Source organism: Strix uralensis, chromosome 14, assembly GCF_047716275.1.
Source record: "Strix uralensis isolate ZFMK-TIS-50842 chromosome 14, bStrUra1, whole genome shotgun sequence".
NCBI classification, from domain to species: Eukaryota; Metazoa; Chordata; class Aves; order Strigiformes; family Strigidae; genus Strix; species Strix uralensis.
Window position 1 is genome coordinate 15,728,482 of NC_133985.1, and position 17,148 is coordinate 15,745,629.

General features: G+C 43.2%; 1 protein-coding gene across 6 annotated transcripts in view; it reads right to left on the reverse strand.

Moving 5' to 3' along the window:
• The window catches only part of SGCD (sarcoglycan delta), a 399,661-nt gene that overhangs the window by 133,253 nt on the left and 249,260 nt on the right, over positions 1–17,148 (reverse strand). Inside the window, exon 1 of one of the 6 annotated variants that reach the window (XM_074883683.1) lies at positions 7,183–7,228. The exons of 4 other annotated variants lie outside the window; for them this stretch is intronic. Coding sequence is in view for 1 of the 2 variants with exons in the window: in XM_074883680.1 (XP_074739781.1) it covers positions 2,354–2,362 (9 nt within the window). In the remaining variant the exon portion in view is untranslated. Of the gene's footprint in view, positions 1–2,353; positions 2,400–7,182; positions 7,229–17,148 lie in introns of those variants that run through there. One more of the 6 variants, XM_074883680.1, reaches the window with a different exon arrangement.

Below are 17,148 nucleotides of genomic sequence, written 5' to 3' on the forward strand. Positions count from 1 at the left end.
CAGAGCTCATCAGAGAGAGGAGCTGGGTCACCAACAAATACATGCGCTTGGAGAAAAACAGGCCTTTTTATACTGCTACAACCACTCCGATCAGTGCAAAGGGAAAACTTAAACAACAATAAATTACAGAGTTCCCACTACCTGGGGGAAATTATAACCACAACTACTGTACAGTCAAGGACTTTATTGCCTAATATTTTAGCAGGGGATCCTGGAGAGCACATATTAAATGCAGCCTCTCCCTTGGAGAAAGTGAATAAATTGCATTGCTAACCCTCTCAAATCATGGAAGAGGCTTGACCAATAAGAAACAATATGAAGTATCCAGCTCAAAATATCTCTTTATTGCAAAGCTTGTTTATTCTCTTTATCTCTTTCTTGTGCTCTCTTCTTTTTTTCTTTTCTTACAGTCTCTAGGATGGAGAAAATAGCATATCCAGCTGGGGCAAAACTCTGCAGACATCAAAAGAACTTACAGGAACAGAACATAACCACAAAGAGCAACTTGTGTCCATACAGCAGCCTGATTTAGAGAATTTCTTTGGTTCCAATAAAATATTTAGCTCACAGCTGCCCTAACAGAGATAGAGCAACTGAAGTACTACAAACAGGCATGCTGAGCATGACTTAGTAATACAGCATAAATTTATAACAAGAAAATAACATGGGAATCATAGATAGCATGTTCTTTCTATACAAACTCTCACACAGCTACATTTAAAGCTATATATGATTTCTAGCTAGCATTTCCCCCCTGAATTGTGAATACCAAAAGAAAACGTTCATGTCTGTAGTTCTTCAGGAAGAGAAGACAGAATGATGGACAGAGAGTGCTGAGGCATGTTAAACAAATGAGTAGAGTAAGAAGGCCCGCAAGGCAACTACACGAGGAACCAGCTATATCCGCTACGAATACTCTGCTCTGTGTGGGAGGGAAAAGTATGCTAGTCATAATTTACATTTTGGCAACTTCTCCCGACTCTAAAACATTAAAGAGAACTAAGGCACCAGAAAAAAAAAAAGTATTGCTGTGAAAGGACATCCAGTGGTTGTATTTGCAAGTTACCCTCCCACACACACCTTTCAGTTACTGAGCTAAGGGGAAAGGATGCTAGTTGCTTAATAGGATTTTTTTTTTTCCTTCAAGAAAATATTAGGAACAACTACCTGATTTCGTAATAGTGGTGAAAAGATAATACTGAAACAAAGACAGAGATTGGAAAGAGAAGCACTCCTTCCAAAAGTCAAATCTGAAAGTGTCTGCCTGACCTGAAATGGCTTGAAGACACACGTGCACAGCACTGGACCACCATCAGTGCATGTACAATCCCATTTACAATACAAAAACTGCAGAATGCCAAATCTTTGCAATTTAGCCCCAGACAACACTACCATGACTACAAAAGTATAGCCTGGAACCCGGGTAATTCTCCAAGGAATTCTGGCTGCTGCTGCTGCAAAAAAATGGGTAATAAGTTTTTGCACAACAGCTGTACACTGAGTCCTTATATATGAACACTGCAAACAGGGCCTGATACAAAATCCAGTCTGTTTAGAAAAGCTATTCATCCTTTTGCTTTAGCATACCTTAGAGATACAGTCCATGACAAGAAAGATTTATCTGTTTTTTTAAGACCACTGGAAGAGTCATGTCACCATGTCCTGTGATCTGCACAGGCTGCTCGCCGAGTACTTCTGGCAAAGAAGCTTCAGCCCTTTCCTTCAGTAAAGCTGAAATCAGGACCAGCTGAACGGTGCCACAAATCAGAACTGGCGCTGAGCTTCCAAAAATCACATCAGACCCCACCAGTTATGGCAAATCTTTAATACGTGCCTCTCTCCCGTTCCACCACATCCTTCTGCCCTGGCAGAAAGCTTCTCACTCAGGGCACACAACTCAGATTAATGATTCATCAGGCAGAAATGTTTTATATGCACAAGGATGGATAAACACTTTTCCCTTGCAAACACTGGAGCTGTAACATCCCCTGGCCATGCCGGCTTTGTAGATTCAATGAGGGTTATGAACAGGGTGAGGCATAACAAGAGGAATCAATGTTTCTGTGCCACGGGGGTTTCTTTGATCAGTGCTTAAATGATGTATGTTTAGTAATAGAACAATTTTAAGCTGAAAGGGGATGCAGTCTGGGAAGGTGGCTTCTCTCTTATGAGACCACTTGAAATTTGTGTCGAAAATGCCCTAGAGCTCGTCAAAACTGCTCACTAGAGCACAGACCAAAAGCCCCTAAGCCCTGTGCAGCCGACACGGCATCTCTCCTCCCTGCCTACTTGCATATTACTGAGGTGTAACAACTTCATCAGAAAAACGAAGGGCATCTAACCCCAGGCTAACCTGTAGCATGGTGATGGGAACACGTTTCTAGAGATGAGACAGGGGTTCCAATTCCTTTGGGCCTTGAACCTACATCTCCCACATCTGCCTTCTCTTTGTGTCCGTATTATCGACATCCTCTTCTGTTTCTCTTTGTTTTGTGAAACAGAAACCTTTTCTTTTGGGCTGAAATGAGAAAAAAAAAAACCCTAAAAAGCCTTTAGAGGTGCTCTCTGCCGTATCACTGGGAGGCAATGTACTTGTATTTACTAGCTGTTATTGCTGTGCAGATTCATCCTCTTTAATTTCTCTGTCTTTTAAGTGCACACTATACAACAGGTTCAAAAGAACAGGCATTTCTGGAGCGTGACTGAGAACAAAATTTGGCATGAAAAAGACTGTTTTGAGCCATCTATCAACAAGACTTTTTGCCTCTCCACTCCCCATAAAACTCTCTCTCAAGCTTGACACCCCCAGGCCCGTTAATCCACCAGTGTTATGACCCAAAATTGATTTATGGCCCTGCACATGGCCCTGCCTGGGTCTCCATAAAAGGATCAGGCTCTGAAAAATGACTTCTCACTGGCAGCTTGGCCAGCAAGGGCTGAGCACTGGGGAACAGCCAGAAGGATGAAATACTTGCTGGGGTAGTTAAATCTCATAGCACTTTTCTCCATGAACTTGGGCTCTTCTATCCCAATAGCTGTGCGAGCATGGTCCCTGTCACTGCCACTGGTGTCCCCAAAGCTGAAATCTTCCCTCTCTGCTTGTCCCTCTGCTTCTGTCAACAGTTCCCATCCCTCCACATGGGGAGCAGTTTTTCCATGAGCTGGGAAGACCATCATCACTCAATGCCCACTTCTCGTGTATCACTGCCATGTGATATATGGCCAGAGAGACAAAAAGTGGAAGGAAACATCCTAAGGAATGTTTTCTTCTTTTCTGACTAGTTTCTATCAGTGGGGTACATCACATGCAGGGTTATTCAAATATCTAGCCTGATTCTGGCAAACATAAGCACATCAACAAGCCTTTCTTTGTCTGCACAGTCCATCGGTGCATCCTCTGCCTGGTCCACCAGGTAATACCTCTTTTCCCATCCCCACCTCTTGTATCTTGAGGAAGTTGGACTCACTCAGCACAGGCAGCTGGGGAAACCTTGGGGATTCATCTCCTGGTAAAGCATCTCTAATCCAGTTCCCTCAATGCTCCAGGCTACCCCCTACCTCTAACATCTTTGGAGCTCATGTAATTTCCCCAGTTGCTAGGGCTGACAGCATTTCGACAATAAACGTGCTTGAGGATAAGGGCACTGCAAAAGCCTCAGCTTATAAACTAGTATCTCTGAGCAGATGGACTGAACGAAAAACTGAACATGGGATTTTTGCTCTGCTCTGTCACTGCTTTGCATTCAAGGAGCACTTACGCTAAAACTCTAAACATATTAGAGTTTGCCAGAACAAAACAAAGTAACAGGCAGCTCCATCTCTGAATAGCATCTCCTAAACCAAAAGTGGTATTTTATTATGATGCTGCAGGAGTCTGTGAGCAATGTGATGTTACTATCACTTCCCTTCTCTGAGAAGCAGAGAAACACATCTGTTTTCTTATTTATGAGTGTTTCTTCTAACTTTTAGACTTTTTTCCTTGATAGTTACCTTGTCTTGATATTTTTTTCTTCAGAATTAAGGAGAAAATGGAAAGTTAACAAGGAAGAGAAAGTTTCTGCAGTGAGTTCTCTTATGTATCGAGCTAGTCAACGAAGAATGTCTTTCACAAAATGCCCCACAATTTGCTTCGATACATTCACACTGCATGCAAACATCATACCGGCTTTGCTGCATTCACACGCTGGTTCCTTTGCACCACTCAGATAATGTGAAGCAATCATAAGCCTATGTCCATCTGTGCCAAGTTTATAAACACTCTTTCTCACTGGAGTGTCTCAAAGCAGGATGAACAAATATGAGGACTACACTAAAATAGCCAGCAGCAGGTGTGACTGCAGGAGGCTGCGGGAACAGCAAGAGGGGTATAATCAACTGAGCTCGAATTAGAAAGCAAGCTACAGGAGGTGATACTTTGCAGACTTCTGTCCCAACACACTCTCACCCCACAGTACCAAGAAAAGAGATATGGCTTGTAGGAATGTGCAAAGCAGGATCGTAATATGGATTTATACGGCTGGAATCCAACCGGCATGGCACAAGTTGAGAACTGTGGGCTTGAGCATGTGCCAGGATACCCAGAGTACAGTCTCTGCAGTGATCCTGCTCTCACAAGTTAAAACTTGTTCTGCTGCATCTTCCCTCCACATGATGTGCTTACTGTGCTTATCCATTTGTTTGCACAGACACATTTGCTTTCTAGTTTGCTCTTGGGCAGGACCAGGAGAAGGAATATACGTATCAGGGTGTGCTAACAGCTCTCTTATCTCTATGCTTCCAAGATCAAGAGACCCTCCAATTTCACTTTAGATGCATAATACTGTCTGCACATGCACGCATGCTTCAGTTCTGTTGGATACAAAGCAAAGCTTGAATACTTGACCCGGGCGGAGCTGCAGAAAGGGCACCTCTGGCAAGAGGAGGCTCAGGAGCATCTGCCAGAGTTAGGGAGGAAACCGTCACCTCCCTCCATCAAATCTAGCCCAGGGTGTTGCAGAGAGCCTCCCCTGCCCTGCCTGGACTCACACCCACACACCGGTGTCTCCACTGGGGTCCCGTCAAGAGTGGGTATGGCAAACAACCCAGCTGGGCACTTGGGACATTGCATGATCCAGACTGATCCCATACCTGATGAAAAACCTGCACTGCTTGCCTCACCCAGACATGGGGCAGGAGCACCCCTAAAGACAGGTACAGCAGCGCAGCCCTGGCTGCTTCTTGCTAAGACAGATGTATTCCAGTCTCTTTGTCTCTCTGGCTCTACAATGCTGGTGGTCAGATTTGGGAGGTGGGATGCTGTATGATCAGAGGCAGGAACTTGAATTTTTTTCTTTAAAAAAGAGCTTATAACTGGCAGTGAAGAAGATAATAGGCTGACTGGGTGCCTAAATTAACAGCTACTGAGAAAAGCAATAGAGCTCCAAGTTTGCAGGGTAAGTGGCAGCCTGTGAAGGCTTGAGCAGTCCAGATCATATGAGACCTTCATTTAACACAGCATTATCACTGCAGGTGTATTTTTTGCAAAGCAAACTTTGAGCTTATCAAGCTTTTCACTCTCATCATACGCCTCCCCGTTCCACAGCTCTTCTCTGTCCTTCCTCTCACTCCCTTCACCCCCATCAGCCTCCAGGAAGCTACAGTACATCCGTGTCTCTCAGAGAATGCCCTTCCTGCACCCCAAACCAGCAAAGTCCTCACTTGGCCAGAACCAACCCATTTCAGCTGACCATCACTTTCACAGGACAAAACATACGGTTGCACAGAGAAGATGGTCCCAAACACCTTTCTTTTTTCCCTTCCATCACATACAAACTGTTTGTATTGGACCAGATAATATTCCCATTAAAGATCCAAATCCGCTGAATCCCACTGTCTCCAGGTAAGGTTTGCTGTCTGCCTGAGCCTGCTGTTATCCTCTGGATACGTACATGCTTCACCAGCATTAGTGGGAGAAAGCTCTGGCCCTGTCGCACACTGGATCTAACACACTTTGGTGGTGAACCTCACCTTATCACTGAATTTTTTTGGATTGCCAAGATGAATGACTGTTTGAGCCCTGTACATGCAGTCCTGCTGGATGCAGGCAAAGCAAACTGTGGGTCTACTCCCATGAACCAGCCAGAAACACTTAGTGCTGTTCCACTGTATAATTTAATATCCTTAATTCATTCCCTGTTGAAAGATAAAAAAGCAACACCACCATAAAACATGGCTAAAAAGCATTTTCAACACATCAAATAACACTGCTGTGAAAATCCAAGAAAGAGACACTGGCAGAGGCAAGGAAGTTTCTGAAGCTACGCGAGGCGGGCTCCTCCTGACACCTCCATCCGCCTTGACCAACGCGCCGTACCCTACCTCCCAAACATGAGCCTGCCGTATAAGGTGCTGATATCTCTGCAAAGGCAAGACAAGCTTTAATGCTGCAACTAAAAGGATGAGAGAGCATTGCCTAAATCTGGCAGGCTCCTAAAGAGAGTGCAAGCTTTTCATCATAGATGTTCCTCAAGTTATTTGGGGAAAGAAACACAAATCAGAAGAGAAGTTGCAGACAGGACAAGCCCCTAAATTAACGTTTTTCCCTCTAATCTGCTGTACTTGGTTTCTGACTGTGCTGTCTGTTGCAGTTTGCTCATGCTTTATAAATACAGAAAAAAATATGCAGAGGAATCACAAGGCAATGATTATTACTGAATTACTGCCTCTCTTCACAAGCTAGCTGTACCAGGACTTGCCAAACAACCCCCGGACAAACATACCTTCAACTCATTAAACAACTATAATACAATGTACATATAAATGTATTTATCATGACTGAATCACATTTTTCATAAAAATCTGACAGTGACACATGGTACAGAGCCAACCTTTTGGTGGATTCAGGTTATATACATACTTATTCTCCAAAACGAAAAAGTTGGGAATTATTTGGTTACAGCATTCATGCAGCCAGACACAGCGCAGGAGTCGCTTTGCCGGCAGAATTACTACCAAAGCGAAGTTAGCCAGAAACCACCACCCAGCCTCAAACTACTCCCCATCCCTTCGCAGATATGCCACAACTTCCCATTCTTGACTTTTCTTCTCTAAACAACAGTCTGAAAGCAAGAAGCCTCTCTGCACGGGCACAAAAGAACAGCAAATCTCCCCGGCCGCAGCGAGAAGGAGCGATGCAGCTCTTACCTCTCCCTTGGCGGGCAGATGAAAACTCGGAGGGGTGCTGGAGGCTGGAGGGAAGATGCAGCACAGCTTTCAGAGCAGCACGAGGCCTGGCCTGTGCTCATGAGCTGCCCCTGTCAGATTTTCCAACAGCAGAGTTGCAGCCAAGTCCCTGCCCATGCCTGAAGAATTTCCTGAACAGCATTCCCGTTCTTTTTCTAACTGCTTTGAAACCACACTGTCTGTACTTCAATAAGGCTTTGTCAGGCCAAGTTACAGCTACTGGGCTGGCTCCAGATAGCAATTGAAAACACATGTTTTGCATTAAAAGCCCCCTTCTCCACGCACACATTCAGACACAGACACCGCCGTCCGCACTCAGCCCTGGACCCGGCACGTCTTGCCTTTGCAGCTATAAAGCTAGCCATTTTGGTTAAAAAGAAGAAAAGAATTACGCTGGTGGGTATTTCCTTTGGGGAGAGGAAAAAGGGGGTGGGAGGGATCCCATTCCCCCAGATAAAACCTCGCCTTGCCTTTTATGTTTTGCTAGTATCAGTGGGTCATGGGCACCCAGGTTAACAGGCAGCTTTGCCAAACCCCAACAAGCAAGGAAGCACAGGAATTAAAATTTCAGTTCACCACTACTCTCCTCTTACCTTTGCCTCTGTCTCTTCTAAAAACTATGAGAAAATCAGGCATATTTTTAGCATCTCGAGACTCAGTTCAGCACATGAGAACTGTATCCTTATCTTGACACATACTCCTGTATCTGCTTATACTAAAAATAATACAACTATTTTTGAGTACTTTCATCCCTTTCTGCTTTCCAGCTGTCCCAACCCTTAAAAATATTTTAAACACCTTGCATCTCCTTTTAAAGAGCCTTAACACTGTTCTGGTGTTGGCTTAAGGAAAAGAAATAGAAGATATAATGTTATACCTTTAATCAGAACGGGTCCCAGTTCTTAGTGTCTGTAATCATTTCCAGACAGCACCATGGGTCAAGGCAGCAAACGTGGGCTCTGCAGCTCGCGATGCCCTGTGCCTGGCATGTGCCCGTGAAGCGGAGCTGGAGTAGATGTGGAAACGCACATGGATGTCCCCCTTATTCCACCACGGCTAAGTCCCACCAAAGATGAAACACAGCAGCAGAGTTGTCAAGGTAACAATATAGAAAAGAGACAGTTTAAAGAGAGAGAGATATATTTTTCCCTCTTAATGTTCCTTTTCAAAACCGTGCACTCCATTTCTATTGGGTTATTCTGTTCTGTGATTTACAGAGGTGCAGTGGCCAGATGAAGTGTTTACAAGAGACAAATGCATCTGGGGACTGGAAATAACAGAGCTTTATGTATGGTCAGATCCAGAGCTCACCAAAGGCAGTAGGAAACCTGTTGCTTTCCACAGGTCGTGCATTAGGTTTGTAGCAAGGGCTTATTTATCCGCAGGAAGGTGGGATCTGTCTTTCACACACTGGCAATGAGATCTCACAAAACCTGCATGGGTTGCCCATATGGAAAGCCTGCAGTACTTCATCCACCCAACCTGTTCTCAGAGCTGCTGTGGTAACACCATGCATGGCTTTCACCTGCACCCTGCCCTCCTACCAAAATGCCCTTTTCTTAACTCCTGCAACGTCCTGCCACACATCAGTCAGCACGTCAGTCAGCAATATTGCCCACACTCCCTGGCAATGTGCACAGGCCAGATTTTGGCAACCCAGACCAGCACCCCAACTGCACTGACATCAGTGGGGATGTATGCGGAATGATGCTCTTTTACAGAAGACAAGACACTATGAAACCACCTGGTCATTCTGCCTCAGTTTTCAAGACTATAAGCCAAGCAGAAGGCATGCACACGAGCTGCATGCATACAACCACTGGTGATAGCATTTCAGATTTATTTGCACAGCTTGTGAGGAGTCAGTTTGTGCCAGAACAGAAACCACAGACTTTTGGATCACAAATCAGGAGAGCTATCAATGCAGCTAAAAGAGAGTATCCTAAACTGTCTGTAACAGCAATGATAATACTCTTTGGGTTGGCAACCAGCAACGGCTGAAACCAATGGCGCCTAAAACCTTTCGAGTCTCTTAGTATAAATAAACTGAAACAGAAAAATATGAACTGCAGATTCACATAATTAGCTTTTCAGTTATACAGGACAATCAAGCATCTACAGGCATCTGCAGAGCTGTTCACAAGACAATAGTAGTCTTTGCCTTCTGTCTCAAATTTCCCCATGGTCTTTATTCAGCAAACCAGTTACGTATGGTGACAGGCAGTAATTTCAGTGGATCGACGTGTGTTTTGAGTTAAGCACATGCTTCAGTGCTTTGTGGTCCAGCACTTCTTACGGCAGCCTGGCTCCAGCAGGACCAATAGTCAAGTCATTTACCACATGGCAGTACGGTAGTTTGAAATTATTGAGTTCTTTACACAAATATGTTAAATCAGTTGTTTTCAAAATTTTCTTGATGTGTGGACCCCTAAATATTTGCCAAAGGTGGTGCATACCCCTGTAATAATTTCACAGAGAGAGATTTCTACATACCCTACACAAAGCGCACTCTGGCATTTTTCACAGTTCCCTTGGGAATAGTCCACAGGCCTCCCATACATCTGTAGACCACAGGCTGGAAACTACTGCTGGTGATAACTTAATCCCTTATTAAAAATGTAAATGATCTCTTCTGTTTATGTGCCATACTTTCTATTTTCAGAATATTTATGCGAGCTAGCAGCGTGCTGGCAGGTAGAGACATGGGGAGGTGACAGCATTAATACCGCACTTTTTCCATTGGCATAATTAGTAGGCCAAGTCTATAAATATTTACACTAAATCTGTCAGGCATCACACCAACTTCACTGATAACTTAGGGTGTCTTACTGTAAACTGCATTAATGCCTAACTATTTTCTCATCAAGTAACACGTAAAATGCTCCTTCAAGCTAAGCCCCTTTGACTAGGTTGTTTTTATCTCTTTCTCATTTGGGTACTGGGTTTAAAGATGCTTCAAGCATCAGGACTGTGGCTCAGGGACCGTTCTATTTTTCTGTTATTGAGCTATCATTTGTATTAGTGCCAGTGCTACCAAAAATATATGAACCTTGCAAGTGTAAAACTTAAGTTGATGTCGACATAACTATCTGCGTAACTGCTATTATTTCTCAGTACTGGCAGGGTTATGAGGAATGAAAAAACCTACTAGAGCTCTTTGGGAAGATAAAAACAAATTAACTTCCCTCAAAGCTCCAATATCTTTGCAGCTGGAGACTGCAACGTGTAGGGACTTCCACTTTGTGCAGGAGATCCACTCCACCTGGATCCATGAATTTCTACACCAGGAAATACATGAGACCCACAAAAGATAGGAAGGAAAGTTCCTTCTCTACCATTTATACCTGTCCTGCATTTTGGCATCCAGCATTTCCTAGAAGCAGCTGAAAATTATTTAGTATTTACTGTTGACTTAGCAATATTCATAGCTAATTCTGTTTAACTGATAATATCTATTTGCATACAAAACAAAACTCGGGATTTTCATCCTGTGTAGATTTCCAGGGACTCTCTCAAACATTCACAAAACCTTCCTAAGAAAATCAGAGCAAAACAAATATGCAGAGAGAATCAGCATTAAATGCAGGTGTGTGTGCACCTGGAGTGAAGGAAGAAGTCAAAAAGAAAATTTTAATAGCTGAATGAGATAATTAAGCAAACCCTTGTTCGAGCTTTCCCTCCAAATGCCTTTTTGTTAATCCATTAAATCTCTTGAAATATCACAATAGAATAAATATAAATGTTCAAATATTTTTAAACTCTCAATTCAAAGAAATCATCTGCCTAATTATTATTTTAAATTGCCCTCAGCCTTAGATTCTTGTAACAGATCTCTCATGTATGCATGTGTAAAGGGAGAAGCCAAGATTCATTTGAGCTCAGTTTCCTTAAATGCAGAATTAAGGCAGCTGATGGATTAGAAAGCTAATTTTGGGTCATGAACACCAAGCCATGGGAAGGCACCTATTGGCATTCCCGATGGATTTGTCCAGCCCTGAGCATCCAGAGAGGATGGAAGGCAATGTAATGAGAAAGGGAGGGGAGGAGGGGGTTCCCCAAATTTGTTTAGCTAATGGCAGTAGTTGTAAGAGAGGAATACTTCACTGGAGGGAGAAAACCCATCCCTCTGTGTGTGTGCATGCAGGGAGTGAAGGTCTGATTGGATGGTAGGGAGCAAAATCCTATTTCAGTGCTGCAGCTGCAAATGAATGAAGGCACACAGGTCATCAGGTAATCACACACAGGACTGAGATGGGCTTGTTGGACAAGTGAAAAAGAAATGGGAGAAAATGAAAAGGCACTTCTGTGCGTGTGTGTGTTCGGCTGTAAGAAGTCTGTTGTGACTGTTCCTGGAGAGCAACTGACTGTGCATGCAACCATGCGCTGGAAGCAGCCAGACCTGCAGCGCCTACATCCTCACCCACTGCTCTAGTTTCTTCAGAGGAGATAAATATGGCTACATTTTAGTAAGGAGCTATAAATATAGGACTGGTTATGAGATGCAAGATCTTCTAATTCTTGGAAACTAAAGCTAAAGAGGGGCAGAGCTAATGCTGCTGTGGCCCTGCTCTCGCAGACAGGCATTCAAGGATGCTCTGAATTTCATGCAGATGAGAAATACCAGTAACAGCAGAGGTGACTCTGAAGTGGAGACCTTGCTTCACATGACACTGAGTTATTTAGATCCGAGTACTAAATTTTGCCCTTTCCTATTCATCTGGAGTTAGCAAACAGTACGATAGCATAAATGTACCAAGGGAAATACCACAAAAAGTCCCAGTTTCAGAGTAATTTTACAGGTGAACTAGGGGATGGGAGGTCAGGGCAGCAGACGGTGTCACTTGCACAAGGCTGAAAACACAACATGAGTTCAGGTGAAGGACTGAGCTTTTATGAGAGGCCAGACCCGGAGAGCTGCTGCTCAAGGTCTAGAGTTCAGAAACATGGGCATCTGTGCTGCTGCTACAAGACAAGGATCAAAGTAGCAAAATGTCATTACCAAAGGCAGAGAACTTCTGCATACGCTCAGGAGAGCTGTAGAAAAGGGAGGGTAGAGGATGGAAATTGAAGTATCCAGCATGCCAGAACAATAGCAGGCTCATGCTTAATGTTGCACAGGTTGATGTGTAACACCTGCATTAAGAGCAACCTACTCCTAATGGCTATTTTCTCCTTAGGGTCTAAGACCTGCAGACTCCCTGAGCCCACTTGCAGACTGCAGTGCACCTAAACAGTAAGCTCTGTGCCATGCTTTTTTTTCCACAAAAGCTGCAGCAGTGTTCATCTGTCGGCCTAAGAGCCACAGCCAGGACCTCATCCAGCCCCTCCCCTCCGCCACCAACCACTGCTTTGTAATTATTCTGATTATTTCAGTCCTTTGCAGGCTCTTCTCAGAAATAATTTAAGGCCAGCAGAGCTTGTTAATAGGTAAAATGGAAAGTGTTCCTTTTCATTTCTCCAGCAACATTAATGTAATTATCCTGAATCATTCTCAAAACTATGTGGGCTGTAATTTCAAGGCAATATTACTATTACAGAGCCCTGTTCTTCCAGCCAGCATGTGTCATACTCCCCATCCAGAAGTTATTTATCAATAATCAGAAAGGTCTTCATTTACAAACAATAGAGCCTCTTCATTTGCAGCATGACAAGGAAGCAGGATGGGCATCACCACGCAAAGGTGTGCCACTTCCCTGCCTTCTACCCCTCTGGCATAAGGAATGCAAGAAAGAAAAAATAACCATGAAGAATAATTTCATACAGATACAAGAGCAAATATTCAGTTGGCCAGGCCAATAATTGTTCTTCTATTAAAGTCTTAACGGTATCCAAATTTATTACGCTTATCTGAGCAGCCTCACCCTTCGTTCTTTCAGAAATTAGGTTCAAGGCACATAGCTGCTCTCTAAGCTTCAGTTAGATATATGCCCGAACGCAGACAAATCTTCACCTCAGCCTGCAATAATCCTCTTCTGGGGGAAGAGTTTCAGTTCCTCTGCCAGGTCTATTGTGGTGAGGATTTCTGGAGTACAGATATACCATGGTGCTTACATTTAATGCAGAGCATGGTTGCTGGTCAAGCAGAGCTGTTCAGCAGTCTGTGCTTATCACAGTCTTTCCCTTTGCACTCCTGGCTATTTTTATTCTGTCAAGAAAGAAGCTCTGCTTGTTCTTACACTTAGATACCCTATTATATCCCAAAGTTTAACACCACCTGATGCACCCAAATTTGGCTCTACAGAACAATTTTTGTAGGCAGCATATCTGTATTTTTACAAAGTAATTAGCAGGACTCTTGCAGAACACTAGCAAGGGAGATTGTCAGTCCATGAGCAGCCCTGGACATTGCCAGATGTTTTAATGAGCTGTGGTATGTCATTCTGGACACTAAGACTTTTGCATAATCCTGTAAGCTTCCTGAGATGAGCAACAGTGACCTTCATACATAATATCTGATCCAAAGGAGAACTCTTGCCCTCCTCATCTCATGACAACATAAGCCACTTGCCATCAGGCTAAAACTAGACATAAAAAGAGATATAAAAGTAGATATATCTACATTAGACTAGATATAGGGAAGAAATCTTTTATGATGAGGGTGCTGAAACACTGGAACAGGTTCCCAGAGAGGTGGTAGATGCCCCATCCCTGGAAAGATTAAAGGTCAGGTTGGACAGGGCTCTGAGCAACCTGATCTAGTTGATCTAGCTCATTGCAGGGGGTTGGACAAGATGATCTTTAAAGGCCCCTTTAACTCAAACTAATCCATGATCCTAAAAGCTGATGTACAACATCCACTCTAGAATAAGAAGCAAGGAGACAGCAGTTCCGGTAATCAAAATGATGAACAATCTTTGGCCAAATTTTGCAAATTATTTCTCTCTGCTTATATTCTGCAAGAGGTGATAAGATACATACTGTTCCTAAAGCAGCTCATGACAATATGCAGATACTTGGAGACACAGCAGAGCAAAGAATGATTATGCTTATATATAAATAAATGCACACATGCACATATATATTTTGAGTTTCAACAGAGAATGAGGGGGAAGGTTTAAAAAGCAAATTGATAGGAACATTAAGCTACACTGAGATTGTGTAGAATGTGTGAGCCAGAGGGAAGGAAAAAAGTTGTAATGGCCTGAGAAATAAATGCATGTTTGTATGTCAGTAATCATGCCTGACCTTTGCCAGAGAACTCAATATGGTAGAGGCATATCTGTGAGGATATTTACTTCAAGGAGCATGAAAAGGCCATTGTGCAAAAATTCCAGACTCAGATTTATCTACAGATATATACCCGAGGGCCTCCCAATCTCAGCATTTCTGCTACAGTTATTGGCAGGATATCGCAAAGGGTAAAAAGCCATTTAATTGGGAAATCCCTTTATCACTGTGACTATTACCTCTCAGTTTCTGAGAGGATTCCTTGTGCTTTCCCATACCTAACCAGTTTCTTGGAGCCTGGGCTAGGGTTTTTTCCTGTGTGTTCAACAGCAGCAGTAAGGGCTACCATGTCTAAGAAAGTTGATGAGACCATTTGCACTTGGTCTGCTATCCTCTTCCAAATATTTATCTAATTCAGCAGCTGGTAAGGCTTAGCCCTCACTGAAGTGACAGAGGGCTGCTGCTTCCAAATCTCTGTGTGAGCCAAAGACACATGCTAAGGATGTCTGTAAAAGTGTTTGGTACCATAAGAATATGGAAGAGAGAAACAAATATCCTGTCCCTTCCTCTTCAGAGTGGAGAGTCAACATACAATTTTATTCTTGACAACATCTTTTTATCCTATAACCTTATAATTACAGCCTTGGATTACTTGTGAGCACAGTGACCCCAGCAGCCTCTACCAGCACTATACTGCAGAAATCTTTAGTGCAGAATTGGAGGAATGGAATGATGTTTCTCTTGCAATATTCATTTCTACATGGTAGAAAAATGAGTGGCTCATTGTGAGACTCCTCTAAGTGAGCAAATGTACCCCTACAGTTTGGCAGCAACAGGATCTTTTCTTCATTAGTAGGGCATGGGGAAAACCTTGTCTCATTCATATATTTTGGAGTGAATTTTCATCACTGCTGTGATTAATATTAACGTCATTTCTGCCCTAAATTCTCCATTCTCTCAGGCTAAAAATGCCCTCCTGGTTTTCCTGATATTGTTCAATGAGAATCACAAAGGGAGTGAGGGCAAGGAGAGAAAAGGAGAGAGACATGCTTTGCATCTTGTATCCAGACTTACTTTTGGGGCAAAGTAGCTGTCAGAAAGGTGAGAGAGCTGTTCCCTCCTAAAATGGGAGGGACTTTACCTGCCCACTTTTCTCCCAAAATGATGACAAAAGTTTATGTGGATGCTTCTCAAAGACTAGCACAGTTTTCATGTTATCTCTCACTCAGAGATATATTTGCAGTTATAGTTTAATCCTATAAAATCACTAACTGGTAATTAAAAAAAAGCTTATTTGATTTTGTCTTTTTTCCAAGTGCCCATGTGGCTTGTTCTCATCATTCAGACAAGTCCTGTCTCCTGAGTTTCTGTGGGCTAGGGACATACTCAAGCTGGAGTAAACTCTCCCCCCACTACGGCAGGAAATATGCAAAGTGAAAAATTAAATCCTTTTCCTACAAAACCTGTTTCCAAATGCAAAGATGACCTAATAAAAGGCTTGGTGTTTTTGTAACACCCTGCATTACAGAAGATCAGCATGAAAGAAATTAACGCAGAGCGTTTACTCTCAGTTGTGTGTAAAAACATATATGTGTATTTAAGTAGAGCGATATTTAAGTTAGAAGTAATGTATTGTTACAGTGGAGTTAGATGTGAATTCTGCAGCAACAGCTCCTATCCGAGAAGGCCAGAGGTTAAGTGTTTCTCAACACGCTGCTAGAGCAAGCAAGCATCTGCCCCCTTGTATGAAGCAGCACTGCGCTGCATTTGCATTAGCGCTGCTGAGCAAAGCCTCCTCCTTTCACTCCTTCAGCTATTTATCATCATCATAGAAAATCGGGAGCAAGTTAGCACAGAAGTCTCCATCCCTACTGCCATGCAGAGGTTAAACTGATCTCCTTGCAATGCAACAGCAAAGCCAGTCATTTCTTTTAACCTAAACCACCCAGGTAGTTAGGCTTTAAAGGAGAGTGGTGGGCGAATGCCTGTGTTTGCAGGGGATGCTGCTGGGAGCACGGTCTGGAACCATCCCAGAGTTTTATGGGTTTATCATCCCAACACATAAACTTTCTCCCAGTAGGGCTCCTTTTCACTTACCTGTTTTTATTATACTACAGCTGGAACTCCATGGCAAATCTCTCAAAGGTTAACAGGCCTGTCCAGAAAGCACAAGAAACAGCCCAGCTACAGTCTATGAATTTTAATGCTCTATATTACAACAACATGCTATTTTTATACCAGATAGCAGTCCACAATCAGCACTATTTTGGGCACTGTGTATGATATGACAGAGGCCAAGGAAAGGTACAATAACAGTTGTAACACAACCCACCCGCAAATAATAACAGAAGACCACCATAAAGATGGAATGGGAGAGAGAGGGGAAATAACAAACTGGGGAGATTCAGAGAAACTCCAGCAAGGGCACCTCCATCTGCTAGCCTTGGAAACCAAGTAAATGTTGTTGTGCTACAGCAGGTCGGCACGCATTTCAGACAGATGGTGATTCCCCATATGAAATTAGTCAATCTTTCTTTGATAGGTTTCAGGAAGCCCCGCTGCTGTCTTCCTAAGAGAAATGACACCTTTACACTGGAAGTTACAGGTTGTTGCAGGCAAAAGGACAGAAATACACCCACACACTTTCCTCATCCGCTGTACACTCAAGCTGGCTGTGTATTTTGCAACAAGAAATGCTTGCAGGCACTGAAACATCTCTCAGACACATGCTCACTAAACCAACACGTTTTAGAAGCTATT